The 17,043-nt window shown below is 39.3% G+C and overlaps 1 protein-coding gene across 3 annotated transcripts in view; it reads left to right on the top strand.

The window, feature by feature from the left end:
* EXTL3 (exostosin like glycosyltransferase 3) overlaps positions 1–17,043 on the top strand; it is a 163,435-nt gene that overhangs the window by 104,521 nt on the left and 41,871 nt on the right. For 2 of the 3 annotated variants that reach the window (XM_070734862.1, XM_070734864.1), the window contains 2 exons: positions 1,354–1,468; positions 10,490–13,052. In XM_070734862.1, the coding sequence (XP_070590963.1) occupies positions 10,905–13,052 (2,148 nt within the window). In that variant the 5' untranslated portion in view covers positions 1,354–1,468; positions 10,490–10,904. The remainder of the gene's footprint in view (positions 1–1,353; positions 1,469–10,489; positions 13,053–17,043) is intronic. The other variant, XM_070734863.1, reaches the window with a different exon arrangement.

Raw genomic sequence — 17,043 nt, 5'->3', positions numbered from 1 at the left:
ATTAAGGATTATAGAAATCAAAATTAAACCTCTGATTAGTTACATTCAAAAACCATACTGGAGCCCAATGCAGCTGCATGGCTATAATGGGCCTCTGCAATTTGTATCGACTGCAGTTCTTTGCAGCAGATACTGCAGTATCTATCCTGAAGGTGATAATGGCATGACTTGCTGTTGCCAAGATATTATAGAAGGCAAAGAGAGCATTCTGCTCACAAAGGCTAAAATATTTAGAAACATAGAAAGCAGAAGAAGACCTCATGGTCCATCTAGTCTGCCCTTATACTATTTCTTGTATTTTATTTTAGGATGGATATATGTTTATCCCAGGCAGGTTTAAATTCAGTTATTGTGGATTTACCAACCACGTGTGCTGGAAGTTTGTTCCAAGCATCTACTACTCTTTCAGTAAAATAATATTTTTAAAAATAATATTTACAAGAACAAGAGGACACAATCTGAAATTAGTTGGGGGAAAGATCAAAAGCAACATGAGAAAATATTATTTTAGTGAAAGAGTAGTAGATGCTTGGAACAAACCTCCAGCAGACATGGTTGGTAAATCCGCAGTAACTGAATTTAAACATGTCTGGGATAAACATATATCCATCCTAAGATAAAATAAAGAAAATAGTATAAGGGCAGACTAGATGGACCATGAGGTCTTTTTCTGCCGTCAGTCTTCTATGTTTCTTTGTTTCTATCAGAAGCAGAGTTCTACTTTACTTCTTTCTGACTTAAAATATTTATATATTGTCCTAGAGGTAAATATTATGGGCAATCTACAAGTAAGGGACAATTACAATTAATCTAATATTTCATTTAAAAAAATGGCAACTTCAAATTTTCACTCTGGTCCAAATACCCACCGGGGGAGTCGGGGGTCATCATGTCCCACAGTGTGGAACTAGTATCAAAAAGCTTTGAAAATAGTAACCATTTGTCAGAAATGGCAAACATGGTCTAATCAGAAATATGGCAGATTGAGGTAACGGGTGAAGAAGGTGAGCTTTCTAAACTAATGAAAAGTAGATGGTCTGGGACCAGGGGTAGGCAAAGTTGGCTCTTCTATGGCTTGTGGACTTCAATTCCCAGAATTCCTGAGCCAATCATGCTAGCTCATGAATTCTGGGAATTGAAGTCCACACAACATAGAAGAGCCAACTTTGCCTATCCCTGGTCTGGGAGATTCATTTAGATCCAGACTCTTTCTAGAAGGTTGCAAATTTCTCAGTTTGAATGTCCTGCATTCTCCAATAAAAAGCTATAGATTCACTATCTCTTTATATACTGTATCATTTGTAATGTTAATGCATTTAAAAATGCCCGTTCTTCTCTCTCATATTCATGTAGGTCTAGAATTTCAGAGCCTGAACAGAGCCCAGTGGTGTATATCTGAGTCATCTGACACATCTCCCCACACCCACTGTTGCTGTAAATGGAAAATACATTGGTCTAATTTTTAAAGGCAAGAACATCTTTCTTAGCGTCTATTGCATGCCTTTTGTGACTAGTTCTGAAGGACATTATATAAAATTAGCCTGCTATTTAGAGACAGCAAAGAGAGCTGGTATGGAATTAGTGTTCTATTACAAGAGCTTTGTGGAAAGCTCTTTAATAATTTGCTCTTACTGAAAAAAATCTTATTGGGCTCTTACTGAAAGAAATCTGAGGAAGAAGGCAGAAAATGAAAGGGTAAAGGCTAAGATCACTTCTAGATGGAAATGGCAGAGTTTACCACCCCTTTAGCAACTTTTGACTTCTTTTGGCTTTCAAAAGAGAGTGTAAAAATCTTTCCTGATATTTATTCTATAACACTACAGTTATCATATAGATATTGGTTGCCGGTCGGTTTCCGGTCACAATTCAAAGTGTTGGTTATGACCTATAAAGCCCTTCAGAATACCTGTGAGACCGCCTTCTGCCGCACGAATCCCAGCGGCCGGTTAGGTCCCATAGAGTTTGCCTTCTCCAGGTCCCGTCGACTAAACAATGTCGGCTGGCGGGACCCAGGGGAAGAGCCTTCTCTGTGGCGGCCCCAACCCTCTGGAACCAGCTCCCCCCGGAGATCAGGACTGCCCACACCCTCCTTGCCTTTCGTAAACTTCTTAAAACCCACCTCTGCCATCAGGCATGGGGGAACTGAGACATCTCCCCTTGCCTATCTAGTTTTATGTATGGAATGTTTGTGTGTATGTTTTTATATAAGGGTTTTTTTAGGTTTTTAATGTAAAATTGTTATTTTAGACTTAATATTAGATTTGTCATTGTATACTGTTTTATCACTGCTGTGAGCCGCCCCGAGTCTGCGGAGAGGGGCGGCATACAAATCTAATAAGTAAGTAAGTAAGTAAGTAAGTAAGTAAGTAAGTAAATAAATAAACAAAGAAAGAAACAAAGAAACAAAGAAAGAAAGAAAGAAAGAAACAAACAAACAAACAAACAAACAAAGAAACAAATTTATTCCATAATACTACAGTTATGTATAACCTCCCTCCCTCCCCAACACACTACCCTTCGAGGGGTGTACAGATGTGTAGACTTTATTCTCTACTCTTAAATATTTATTTTGTAACTGCAGGTATATGAAATAGATATATTAAATCTCCCGGTATTCTGTCGGCTTTCCATTCCTGGGCGTAAGCTATCCTAGCAGCTGTCAGAATATGGATGGACAAATACCTTGTATTAAAGATGCCCAATAAATATAGTTCTGCAATGGAAAGCCGACAGAATACCGGAAGAAGGTATAATTATTAAAAAGTTACTAGAATGTGCAGAGATGGACAGAATGTCCAAAAAATTGGAAGGAAAAGAAGACACATGGGATTTTGGTGGGTTTTTTGCTTCTGTGCATGCCTGGAAGCAAAAAATTGCTGAAAACCCATATGCGTGCAAGATTTCAGCATGTTTTTGCTTCCTGCGCATGCGTGGAAGCAAACTTACGCTGGAGACGCGCACATACATGTGAGAATCCTCATAGTGCTCCGGTAGCAGCAGGCAAGAGGAATCTGCCCCTGGTCACTTCCTGGTTAGATTACTGCAACATATACTACATGGAGCTGCCTTTGAAGATCACATAGAAATTAAAACTAGTCCAGAATAAATTGGCACAGACAATTTTGGATACACCATCTTTTAAATAAATACACAAATTGAGGCAAACATATCAAGATGGAATTGTTCACAAAATCTTCAAATGATGAATTGATTGTGAGCAAATATATGACAGTTTTTTGTTACATATCGAATCCTCGGAATTTCATATCATTATATATTTTAGACAGAAAGAGAATAGGGTGAATCCATTTTTGGATGAAGCTTTAGTTCAATTTATTATTATTTGAATGCTGAGACAAGATAGCAGGATGCGAAGTCACCATATGAATGACAGCCAAACATTTTCAACCATAATGATGCCTGTTACTTTAGAATCTGTAGTGTATTAACAGACACCTGCTAGATAAATCCATGTAATAATTAAAATGCATTTTTGCTGAAGCTCAGCATTTATATTATGTTGTTCATTTAAGATAATATTAGAAGTAGAAATCTATGCCATTTTTCCCCTTGATCATCATCCTTTTGTGGCTTCAAGAAAGCTTTTACTAGCTAAGAACGAACTTCTTGAAAAACAGACACTTTTTTGGTCTGTTGCTTTCAAGGTAGGCTGCATACAGTATCTTGGCTCGTCTTTGTAACCCAAAACATATGTCAGCATTATGAAATCTGGCATCTCCCGATTGGAAAATTCTCCAAGGGTTCCTTTAAAATTTTTGCTTTGTGATTTTCTGCTCAAGATTAGTCACATAAAGCATTTTAAAATCCAAAAGCTGTTTTTGCCCACAGTAATGCAAGCAAGAAAAGAGATATTCTTTTATCTCAGTCTGGGATGTGGAAAGAGCATAAAAATAGAGAATTGAGCAAAATATTCTAGCAGAAGTAGGGAAATATTAGACCCCTTGTTTCAAATATTTTGTTCTACCTTTCAAATATAGGATTTCCAGGTTGATTGTTTTAAATTACAACAGTACCTTGGTACTCAACTGCTTTGGCTATGCTGAATCTTATGATAATGAAGATGATACAATTTTCTGTCTGCTCTCGGACATGCTCTCTTTTTCTTGTCTGTCTTGAACCACCCATGTTTAATACAACTGGATGATCCATATTGCAGTGTTACTCTTATGCCTACCACAAAGTACAGTACATGAATTTTATTTTATTTATTTTTATTTTATTTCAATCAAATTACCTTACTTTTTGATCATGTAAATAATTTAAAACTGATAACATATTATATTAATATAATGTAATATAATATAATATAATATAATATAATATAATATAATATAATATAATATAATATAGAAACATAGAAGACTGATGGCAGAAAAAGACCTCATGATCCATCCATGATCCATACTATTTTATGTATTTTATCTTACAATGGATATATGTTTATCCCAGGCATGTTTAAATTCAGTTACTGTGGATTTACCAACCGCGTGTGCTGGAAGTTTGTTCCAAGGATCTACTACTCTTTCAGTAAAATAATATTTTCTCATGTTGCTTTTGATCTTTCCCCCAACTAACTTCAGATTGTGTCCCCTTGTTCTTGTATAATGTAATAGCAGAGTTGGAAGTTTTCTAATCCAATCCTCTGCTTAGGCAGGAAACTCTACACCACTTCAGACAAATGATTGTACAACATCATCTTAAAAATTTCCAGTGTTGGAGCATCCACAACTTCTTTCTCCTTTGTTCTAAGTTGCTTGTCTCCTTGATTAGTTTCTACCCATTACTTTGTGTTCTACCCTCAGGTGCCTTGGAGAATAGCCTGACTCCCTCTTGGTAGCCCCTGAGATATTGAACACTGCTATCTTGTAACCCCCAGTCCTTCATTTCATCAGACTAGACATACCCAGTTCCAGAAACCATTCTTATGTTTTAGCTTTCAGTCTTTTAATCATCTTCTTTTCAACCTTTTTTGAGCCACGGCACTCTGGGGCACAATTTTTTTCTCTCTCTTACTCCCTTTCGCTCTATTTCTCTCCCTCCCTCCCTCTTTCTCTCCCTTCTTCTTTTTTTTCTCTCTCTCCATCCCTCTTTCTTTCTCTCTCCCTTCCTTCCTCTCTTTTTTGCTCTCTTTCTCCCTACCTCCCTGTATGTCTTTCTCTCTCCCACCTTCCCTCCCTCTCTTTCTCTCTCTCTCTTTCTTTCTTTCTTTCTCTCTCTCTCTTGCTTTCTTTTTCTCTCTCTTACTTTCTTTCTTTCTTTCTCTCTCTTTCTCTCTCTCTCTTTCTTTCTTTCTCTCTCTCTTTCTTTCTTTCTCTCTCTCTTTCTTTCTTTCTCTCTTTCTTGTTTTCTTTCTCTCTCTGAGCTTCACGGCACACCTGACCATGTCTCATGGCACACTAGTGTGCCGCAGCACACTGGTTGAAAAACACTGTTCTAGACCACCCACACCTTTTTTTTTACATTGTTGTGACCAAAACTGGATGCAATATTCCAAATGTGTCTTACCAAAGCATTATAAAGTGGTTTTAACACTTCATATGATCTTGATTCTATCCCTCCGTTAATGCAGCATATGCTGCATAAAAGTCCACAAATAAAAACAAGATTATGATACAATAGAGAAGATATATTATATTTCTTCTTCAGACATACTGACTTCAACTTTAAAGAATTTAAAGCCAGCTGAGATTGAAAAATACTATAGTATTGGAAGAAAAGAGAAAAAAGAGCAGTCCAACCAGGATGGTCAATAGGAGATAAGGCTTAGCAGCATTTGGACCAGAGGTAGAGAACAGAGAGAGGGTTGTAAAGAGATTGAAGGCTCTCAGTAAAAAAAGGACACAGAAGTAAAATTTGGGCATAACTTTTTTTCTCTTGGAATCTCTTCCTTTCCAGGCAGGAGCTCAGATTATTATTATTATTATTATTATTATTATTATTATTATTATTATTAATTAGATTTGTATGCCGCCCCTTTCCGTAGACTCAGTATATATCAGATGGTATAAATTGTATACATTTTTACAAAGCATATTCTGTAACCTCTGTCTTAGTTTAAGCGGCTACTCCTTGCATACATTTAGCATCCAATAAACCACATCTGTTTCATACAGGGGTTGCAGTGGGACCCAGGGGCACAATAATAACATGTTATTTTGAAGATTGAATAGTTGGACAGCATAACATCACCATGGTAGTACCTATTAATGCTTATATCAGTACAACACCAGATCCATAAACAGGACTTTATTTTCTTGAGAACCAATTTGGTGTAGTGGTTTGAGGCACCAGACTTGAAACCAAAGAGAGTGTGTGAGTTCTAATGCTATCTTAGGCCCAAAGCCAGTTTATTTTATTTATTTATTTGATAAATTTATTCTCCACTTATCTCACTGTGGAACTACACTAGGTGGCTTATAACAATAAAAAGGGAGAAATGAGAAGAGTGTAAAACAGAACAGTAGTAAAATAATAATGTAGAACAATAAAATAAACAACCCACTTCTGAAAAGTCATGTCAAGGAAACTGCACGAATCCCAGCGACCGATAAGATCCCACAGAGTTGGCCTTCTCCGGGTTCCATCAACTAAACAATGTCGTTTGGCGGGCCCCAGGGGAAGAGCCTTCTCTGTGGTGGCCCCGGCCCTCTGGAACCAACTCCCCCCGGGGATTAGAACTGTCCCCACCCTCCTTGTCTTTCGTAAACTACTCAAGACCCACTTATATCGCCAGGCATGGGGGAGTTGAGACACCTTCCCCCAGGCTTTTTTATATTTTATGTTTGGTATGTATGTGTTGTTTGGTTTTAAATATGATAGGGTTTTATATGCTTCTTTTTAATATTAGATTTGTTTTGCTGTAATATTGTTTTTATTATTGTTGTGAGCCGCCCCGAGTCTTCGGAGAGGGGCGGCATACAAATCTAATAAATTATTATTATTATTATTATTATTAGTAGTAGTAGTAGTAGCTAGGAGTAGGCGGGCGTTGCAACTTAACTCCGCTACTGGTCCTGATGCGCGTGCAGCTCTGGGTGACCGGTGGGCATGGGCGTTCATTGGAGTGAGATTTGGGTTCTGTGCATGCGCAGGAAGCAAATGTTGCGAGAAGACATGCGGGCGGGCGAGATTTCAGCAATTTTTTTGCTTATGTGAATGCAAGGAAGCAAAAAATTGCCGAAAGTCGCTGAAATCTTGCACTCCCGTGCTTCCTCTCATAAGATTTTATTTATTTATTTATTCATTCATTCATTCATTCATTCATTCATTCACTCACTCACTCACTCACTCACTCACTCATTCATTCATCCGTTCTATTTTTATGCCGCCCTTCTCCTTAGACTCAGGGCGGCTTATAACGTGTTAGCAATAGCACTCTTTAACCAGAGCCAGCCTATTGCCCCCACAATCTGAGTCCTCATTTTACCCACCTCGGAAGGATGGAAGGCTGAGTCAACCTTGAGCCGGTGATGAGATTTGAACCGCTGATGTACAGATCTACAGTCAGCTTCAGTGGCTTGTAGTGCAGCATTCTACCTGCTGCGCCACCCCGGCTCATGTGCAGAAGCCAAATCTCACTGCGATGTGCCAGTCACCTGGGGCTGTGCATGCAGTTCCATTTTTGTTACCAGTATGCCATCCCCCTCAGTCCAGGTAAGAACCCATTACTGGCTAAGAGTCAAGACTGACTTGGAGCCCCCTCCTGCTGCCAATACCTGCATGCCTCTATTTATTTATTTATTTATTTGATTTATTTATTTGATTTTTATGCCGCCCTTCTCCTTAGACTCAGGGCGGCTTACAACGTGTTAGCAATAGCACTTTTTAACAGAGCCAGCATATTGCCTCCACAATCCGGGTCCTCATTTTACCCAACTCTGAAGGATTGAAGGCTGAGTCAACCTTGAGCCGGTGATGAGATTTGAACCGCTGACCTTCAGATCTACAGTCAGCTTCAGTGGCCTGCAGTACAGCACTCTACCTGCTGCACCACCCCGGCTTACTATATTATTATAACCTACAACAGTGATGGCAAACCTTTTAGACACAGAGTGCCCAAACTTCACTTATGTACATGGCCAAACTGAAACGATGTGCGTGCATTTGTGAACATGCACGAATGTGCGAATACAAGAACTTGTACAAATGTGTGCATGCGTGGACATGTGCAGCAGTGACTCGAAGACCAGCTGGCTGGCAGGAGGCATTGCATTACAACATTGCCAGTGTGGTAAGAGGTAAGATCTTTTTCTTTCGTGACCTTCTGTTTCATCGTGTTCAAGGAAACAGAAGCTCACGAAAGAAACGCCACGGAGATCTGACCTGGAGCGAGGGCGCGGGTGCCAGCAGAGAGGGCTCTGCGTTCACCATCATGGACCTACAGAGTTATTCTTTCTTGTTTTTGCAGGACTGTATCTCACTTTTTCCTTGTGAAATATGTCCGGATGCCCTTTATTGGCGGCATTGTGAATGAATGGGGACAGTGTGTTTGCAAATGACTTCAATGGCATTTAATCCAATTCAGCCAAGTGTATTTTTATCTTGTTTTCACATTCTTGTATTATCCAAAGCAACAAGACATATTTTTTTTGAGTAAGAAGAATTGTAATTTTGGCACGTGATAATTTTTGGGATTTAAAAGCCAATTCCAAATAAAGATGCTATTATAACACTTCTGACGGGTGTTTAGGGCTGAATGTTAGTGAGATACTAAGGCGACCTTGCTTGCATCTCTCTGCATTTATTTAACCACAAGTAGTCCTCGACTTGCAACCACAATTGAGCCCAACATTTCTGTTGTTAAATGATTTTTGTTATGTGAGTTTTGCCCCACTTTATGACTTTCCTTGCCACAGTTGTTAAGTGAATCACTGCAGTTGATAAGTTAGCAATTGATTGTTAAGTGAATCTGGCTTCCCCATTGACTTGGCGTGTCAGAAGGTCACAAAAAGGGATCATATGACCCTGGGACACAGCAGCGGTCATAAATATGAACCTGTTTCCATCATCTGAATTTCACATGATCATGAAGATGCCAAAAAGGTCACAACTGAAAAACTGTCCTAAGTCTTTCCTCCCCACTGCCATTGTAACTTTGAATGGACAATAAATGAACTGTTTATTGGATTAATTGGATTATTACTATTAATTGGATTGTTATTACTGTTTTTTCTGTTTTTTGTACATGCTGTGAGCCGCCCCGAATCCTCGGAGAGGGGCAGCATACAAATCCAATTAAATCTTAAATCTGTTGTAAGTCAAGGATTACTTGTACTTTTTATAGTTGGCAATACTGGCTTGGAATCCTAGAAGTTGTAGCCCAAAATATTTGGAGTGTCTAAGGTTGGAGATTTCTGAAGGGAGACCATCAAGAATAAATCACATAGTTATTTTTTCTGTTTAAATGTGTCTGTATAATCAAACAGACATTTCATCCTCCACAGTCTATTCCTTTCTTTAAAAAAAACTGTTTTATTTCATAGTGTCTTGCAATAAATTCTGTAAGCCAATTATGATATATGTGTGGAAAATCCTCTTAAATCTGCTCCTTTCATTAGCTCAGTTGATCCCCCCCCCAAGTGTGATTAATTCCTACCCTCATCCAGTTCCCTTTATGTCAATGATGGAAACCTGCATTAGAAAACTTTTTGCCAAGAAAGGTATCAGAACAAAGATACATGTGAAAAAAAGCTCTTTAGTAATTTGGTTCTTAAATTCTACTCCAGAAACTCAGAAACTTGTTCTTGCTCAACCATTGTCATAAAATTCCTAATACTTTACCAAAGATAACTAAACTTGAGTAATTATACTTCAGTATAAAAAGCACATCTTTCTATATCAGGGGTGTCAAACTCTGGATCCGGCCTGTGGGGTGCTTTGAAAACAGTAAAGAACTGGCCCATGATGTGTCTTCAGAAAAAAATGGAGCTCGTGAGGGTTGTGTACGGCCCTCCCAAGCTCTGTTTTTGCTGGCAGTGGGTTGCAGGAAGCCATCCCAGCCAAAAACGGAGCTTGCAAGGGTTGTACATGTCCCTCCAAAGATCCATTTTCGCTGGCAGAGGGTTGCAGGAGGTTCTTCTAGCTAAAAACTGAGATGAAGACATTAACATCAGATATCTTTTTCAAATAATGTCTGATCAGCATAATTTTTGTAAAGATAGTAGATAAAGCAGTATGCTATTATTTCTCCTTTGTTGTTCAAATACATGTTCAAAATGGTTGTGCCATCTTTTAGGAGTTGCTATTAAGTAAATAGCAAATTAATTTCCATCTCATTTTGATAAGCAGACACTATACTTGCTACACTCAACGAATCAGAAATTCTATACAATATGTGCATATGTAAGAGGAAAATGGTTTTGGCAGGAAGCTCTGTATCGTATGTATTGCATCAATTGTATTTTAAACAATTAAGCTAATGAAAATTCCCACTGTTTATATGATCTGATATATCATTGTTGTTTTTTAGGCTAGCGGACTACCGGCAGCATGATGACGGCGAGGGATACAGATAGCATCGGATTCTTCATTGTTGCCTTGCTTATTGGATGCTAATTCAGAATGCGGATCACAACAGTAAATTTGAAGTGCTCCTTTTGTGTGTATTTGGCCCGGAGAAGACTTCTGATTGCCATGTCGACCCTCTTTTCCCTTGCCTTGCGACACCCAGTTAATTGAAGCTTGAGAAAAGTATTACTAGTTATTGGTTCCCGTCAAAACAAAAGTTGTATCCCTCATCACAAGAAGATGAAATTTCCATTCTATTGGCTTTTTGTCACACAGACACAATAATATTTCCTTCTGGAAATCCCGGGTTACAAACTGTTTTGGGTATGGCTACTGATCCCACGTGATAGAGGTGTGTGGCACCAACCTTGGGACTCATGAGTGGGTATACAATGTTGCGGAATGGGGGATTAGGGAATGGAGGCCAACCTTGGATGCTACGATGGTCTAGTCGGATTCGACTCACGTGGCTTAGCTTCACCTTATTCATTATCCTGGTCTTCTTTCCGCTCATTGCCCATTACTACTTGACCACCATAGATGATGTGGACGATGCTGGCAAGCGCATCTTTGGTCCCCGCATTGGTAACGAACTTTGCGAGGTGAAGCACGTTGAGGATTTATGCCGAATTCGAGAGTCGGTGAGCGAAGAGCTGCTCCAGTTAGAAGCTAAGCGGCAGGAGTTAAACAGTGAGATTGCCAAGTTGAATCTCAAGATTGAAGCCTGCAAGAAAAGCATTGAGAATGCGAAGCAGGATCTTCTGCAACTAAAGAATGTTATCAGTCAAACAGAACATTCGTATAAAGAGTTGATGGCTCAGAACCAGCCCAAGCTTTCACTGCCGATCCGGCTGCTACCAGACAAAGATGACTCTAGTTTTCCCATGCCAAAATCCAATAGAAACTGCCGGCTGCATAATTGCTTTGACTATTCACGTTGTCCGCTAACCTCTGGTTTTCCAGTATATGTCTACAACAGTGACCAATTTAACTTCGGGAGCTCATTGGATCCTTTAATTAAGCAAGCCTTTGAATCCACGGTCAGAACTAACATATATGTTACTGAAAATGCAAACATTGCCTGTCTCTACATTGTCCTAGTTGGGGAAATGCAGGAACCTGTAATGTCTAAACCTACTGAGCTAGAACAAGAGTTGCATGCTCTGCCGTTTTGGAGGACAGATGGACATAACCATCTCATTATTAATTTATCCAGGAAGTCAGAAACTCAAAACTTCCTTTATAATGTCAGTACGGGGAGGGCCATGGTTGCCCAGTCCACCTTTTATGATGTACAGTATCGTCCAGGGTTTGACATTATAGTATCTCCTCTTGTCCATGCCATGTCTGAACCCAACTTCCTAGAGATCCCACCCCAGGTGCCAGTCAAGAGAAAATACTTATTCAGCTTCCAAGGGGAGAAGGTTGAATCTCTCCGGTCCAGCTTGCAAGAAGTACGATCGTTTGAGGAAGAGATTGAAGGAAACGCACCAGCAGATTACGATGATAGGATCATTACCACATTAAAGGCTGTTCAAGACAGCAAATTGGACTTTGTCTTGGTGGAATTTACATGTAAGAATCAGCCAAAGGCAAGTTTGCCCACTGAGTGGGCTCTTTGTGGGGAAAGAGAAGACAGGCTACAGCTACTGAAATTATCTACATTTGCACTGATAATCACCCCGGGTGATACCCATCTTATGATCTCTTCCGGCTGTGCAATGAGACTGTTTGAGGCTCTCGAAGTTGGTGCTATTCCAGTCATCCTTGGAGAGCAAGTCCAACTGCCTTATCATGATGTAATTCGGTGGAACGAGGCAGCCTTAATTATACCAAAGCCACGTATTACGGAAGTCCACTTCCTTCTGAGGAGCATTTCGGACAATGACCTCTTGGCCATGAGGAGGCAGGGCCGCTTCTTATGGGAAACCTACTTTTCCACTTCAGACAGTGTTTTTAGCACGGTCTTGGCTGTCATAAGGACTCGAATCCAAATTCCAGCTGTCCCCATTCAAGAGGAAATGGCGGTGGAGATCCCTCACCGTTCTGGCAAAGCTGCTGGCACAGATCCCAATATGGCGGACAACGGGGATTTAGATTTGGGGCCAGTAGAAACTGAGCCACCGTACTCCTCTCCTAAATATTTGCGCAATTTTACTCTCACAGCAATGGATATTTACAGAAATTGGAACTCGGCTCCTGGTCCCTTCCACCTCTTTCCTCACACACCCTTTGACCCTGTACTACCCTCAGAAGCCAAGTTTTTAGGGTCAGGCACTGGATTTCGACCTATTGGTGGTGGAGCTGGAGGTTCTGGGAAGGAGTTCCAAGCTTCGTTGGGTGGCAATGTTCCCAGAGAGCAGTTTACAGTAGTCATGTTAACCTATGAACGAGAGGAAGTCTTAATGAACTCCTTAGAGAGACTCAATGGTCTCCCTTACTTAAATAAAGTTGTAGTGGTCTGGAATTCCCCCAAACTTCCATCAGAAGACCTCCTTTGGCCAGACATTGGTGTTCCAATTGTGGTAAGTCAAATTCAGATATTTCCTTTTTTATTCCTACGAGAAAACTCAAGTTACTGTTTATATAAAATGTTGGTCTTCAGTTGTGGTATAAGATGTTCTCAGTTTGCATGTATTTTTACAGATTTTAGAGCAGAGCAAAAGCATGAGATCTAGAAATTGTTCAGGACATTCAGTAAAAATATAAGATTTGGATTATAGTTAAAGCTGGAATATAGTAATTGTGTATACAATATATATATATGTATGTATATATGTAAGTATCTATGTATGTATATATACAATATATACATACAATGTACAATATATACATATATGTATGTATGTAAAATGTTTTGCTGATAATGAAAAAGAAGGGAGACTACTATAGATCTATTTTGGGCATATTTGCCTTCATCAGGTAGCCACACCCTTACTGGGATTTGAACCTGGGGCCTCTGCCTTGTAAGGCAGAGAACTTAGCCATTAGACTACAGACTCATCTCCTGTATCATCTTGTATTATATTATTATATATTATTATATATATATTAAGTACAAAAGTGTGTATGTGTGTGTGTGTGTAACGGAAAACTCTAAAACAATCCAAAATAAAAGCATCATAATGTTTGCATAAAACAGATTACATTATGAGGTGATACACTTATTAAATAACCAAATGGTCATATAGATCTTTGAGTTTCCCATTACATCTTTAATGGGATTTATGATTAATATTATAATTCATGTGACATTTTAATGTATTTAAAGTTTGGTAAAATATTTCAACACTAGATTCCAATTTTGAGGGCAATATCACTGAGGTATTCATGATGTAGGTACATTTTATGGGTTCTTGGTTCAAGAAATCAAGACTGTAGATGAATCCAAAGTACAAGGAATGGGAAAATGCCATAGCCGGTTTGCAGGAAAAAATGAAGTTATGACCATATGCCCACTGGTTTCTCTCGAGGCTTTGTTTGATCCTGAGAAGAGATTTCTTTCTTTCTTTCTTTCTTTCTTTCTTTCTTTCTTTCTTTCTTTCTTTCTCTGTCTGGTTTGGTTGTTTGTTTGTTTTGACCTCTATGCCAGTGTTTTTCAACCAATGTGCCGTGGCACACTAATGTGCTGCGAGACATGGTCAGGTGTGCCGCGAAGAAGAAAGCTCAGGTTCTGGTCTCACAACTTTTTGCTGAGAGAGAAAGAGAAAGAAAGAGTGAGAGAAAGAGAGAGAGAGAGAACGCAAGAGAGAGAGAAAGTGAGAGAGAGAGAAAGTAAGAGAGAGAAAGAGAGAGAGAGAGAGCAAGAGAGAGAAACAGAGAAAGAAAGCAAGAGAGAGAGAAAAGGAGAGGAAGGAAGAGAGAGAGAGAGAGAAATGAGTAAAAATGGGAGGAAAAAAGAGAAATGAGAAAATGATTGAGACAGAGAATGAGAGGAAAGAGAGAGAAACAAAAGAGAGAGTGAGAAGTGACTCTTGATTTAAAGCATATGATAAAAAGCACCCAAAAAATAAGAGAGAAAACCCCCCAGCCCTCACCTGTTTTTGGAAATGGTTCAAGAGTATGTATACACACACATACACAAGAGGGAGGAGACAGGGATGGAAAAAGAGAGGACAGTGTCTTAAAGTGTCGTTTTGTGTCCTTTTGGTTGGTGGTGTGCCCCAGGATTTTGTAAATGTAAAAAATGCCGCGGCTCAAAAAAGGTTGAAAATCACTGCTCTGTGCCACCTAATCCCAATGGGGCTTACAGAAATACAAAAAATACAATACAATAATGAAAAGAAGTCAACTATTAAATACTAAGACAATAAAACCCGTTATAAAACCCACAAAACAAGCAGTCCAATCAAAACACACATGCATGCATGTTTGAATAAGCACAGAGCATTTACTTGGTCTGTGGTTAACTTTTTACCTTCACCAAGTTCAAGATTGTTTCTCTTGGACAATCACAGTCAATGAGGACACTTGTCAACCATGTAAGCTTTCAAGCACAGCAATTCTATTTCTCTTATCCACTATAAAAATTTAAGATTGCAATAATATTAGAAGCAATTTCCCCCATTATGTTGCTTGCAGTAAGGCAGTACTACGACAAATGGTTTGGGGGTGGGTTTTTTTTTTAATTCTCAAATAGAAATACAGTGGTACCTCTACCTACGAACGCCTCTACTTACAAACTTTTAAAGATAAGAATCGGGTGTTCAAGATTTTTTTGCCTCTTCTCAAGCACCGTTTTCCACTTACAAACCCGAGCCTCCGAAACTGTAAGTAGAAAAGGCAGGGAGAAGCCTCCATGGGGCCTCTCTAGGAATCTCCTGGGAGGAAACAGGCCGGAAAGGGCAGGGAGAAGCCTCTGTGGGGCCTCTCTAGGGATTTGGTGGGAGGAAACAGGGCTAGAAAAGTTAGGAGAAGCCTCCGTGGGGCCTCTCTAGGAATCTTTTAAGATAAAAATCGGGTGTTCAAGACTTTTTTGCCTCTTCTCAAGCACCATTTTCCACTTACAAACCCGAGCCTCCGAAACTGTAACCAGAAAGGCGGAGAGAAGCCTCTGTGGGGTCTCTCTAGGAATATCCTGGGAGGAAACAGGGCCTCCACCCTCCCTGTGATTTCTCCAATCGCACACATTATTTGCTTTTACATTAATTCCTATGGGAAAAATTGCTTCTTCTTACAAACTTTTCTACTTAAGAACCTGGTCACGGAATGAATTAAGTTCGTAAGTAGAGGTACTGCTGTGTATGTTATTATATGGGCATGCCATTAAAAGAGAATATATGTAGCTCAGGGTTGTATGGAGGGGCCCTTGGTGCTCTGTGAGTTCCTCAAGCTCTGATACCACCAGGACCTCCTCATGCATGGGTATGTTTAACATTTCCTAAGGTGCAAAAGATGTAGAATCTAAACAAATAATGGAAAAGATGTGTAAAGTAAAAGTTGCAAATTTAATGGTAGGTGGCCAATTTTAATTTTAGAATTTCCATTAAAGCAATGCTGCTTTTAAGGTATTATTTTAAAATAACAAATTTCATGAGTGCTGGTGGAGAATGCTATTAAGTATTGCATAAAATAAGATATTCTGATTGTTTTTCCATCCATTGAAGCAGGATGGCCCCTTTAAAAGCTTCTCCGATATTGTGCTGAGGACTGCAAATGCACTTCACTTCATAATCTGAGCTTCCCTATAGAGGATGGGATCTTGTATTATGCTTCCTATTTCCTAACTAGCATCTTTACGGCATTGCATCTACTTGAATTGAGATAGATTAAAACCATCAATTTTGGCTGGGAGGAGGAACGAATGGACTTTGTGAAAGAGACTCAATAGAAGAAAATTAATAATATTCTGCCTTATGGGATGATGGTATGTTTGCTGTTTTGCATTCAAACACAAGCACTGTATGTGTATGTGTGTGTGGGGGGGGGGCATGAAAGAGAGAGTGTGTGTAAAAACCCAATGATAGAAGAACAATTTATTATGTTGTCATCTAGGACCTTGACATTGGGTTAAATGAAATTAATATGTCATCTCGCAGTTTCCAGCTAATGAATCACACTGTTCAATTCCGACAGCAATGGATGAAACACTTTTTTTCCTGAGAGCAATAATATAAAATACTTATCTCACTGCAAATGGGCATTTATATTAGGGTTGCCGAATGTTTTCAGCAACACTAATATACAGTAAATGGTGACCATTAATTGGCTACTTAGTCAGAAGTGGACAATCTGTTGCCCGCATGCATTGCCATTCCCTTCCCATAGACCAAGCCTCCAGTATTTGATGACAAACTCATAATAATAATGCCTTGCTTTTTATGCGCTGCAAATGGCAATGCGTTAATGTATTAACAGACCTATTTTGCAATTAACCCCAATAAAACCAAAAGGGTTAAGGAAAGGGCTGAAAGGCAGTGAAATCAACACATCATCAAAACTGCTGCCTTGTGGATTTTGGGTACAAATGGAGTTGCAACTCCAATTTTTTTTTCAAAAAGAAACTTGTCTGAAGAT

The sequence above is a fragment of the Erythrolamprus reginae genome, chromosome 1 (genome assembly GCF_031021105.1).
Source record: "Erythrolamprus reginae isolate rEryReg1 chromosome 1, rEryReg1.hap1, whole genome shotgun sequence".
NCBI lineage: Eukaryota > Metazoa > Chordata > Lepidosauria > Squamata > Dipsadidae > Erythrolamprus > Erythrolamprus reginae.
This window is presented reverse-complemented; position numbering and strand designations above follow the sequence as displayed.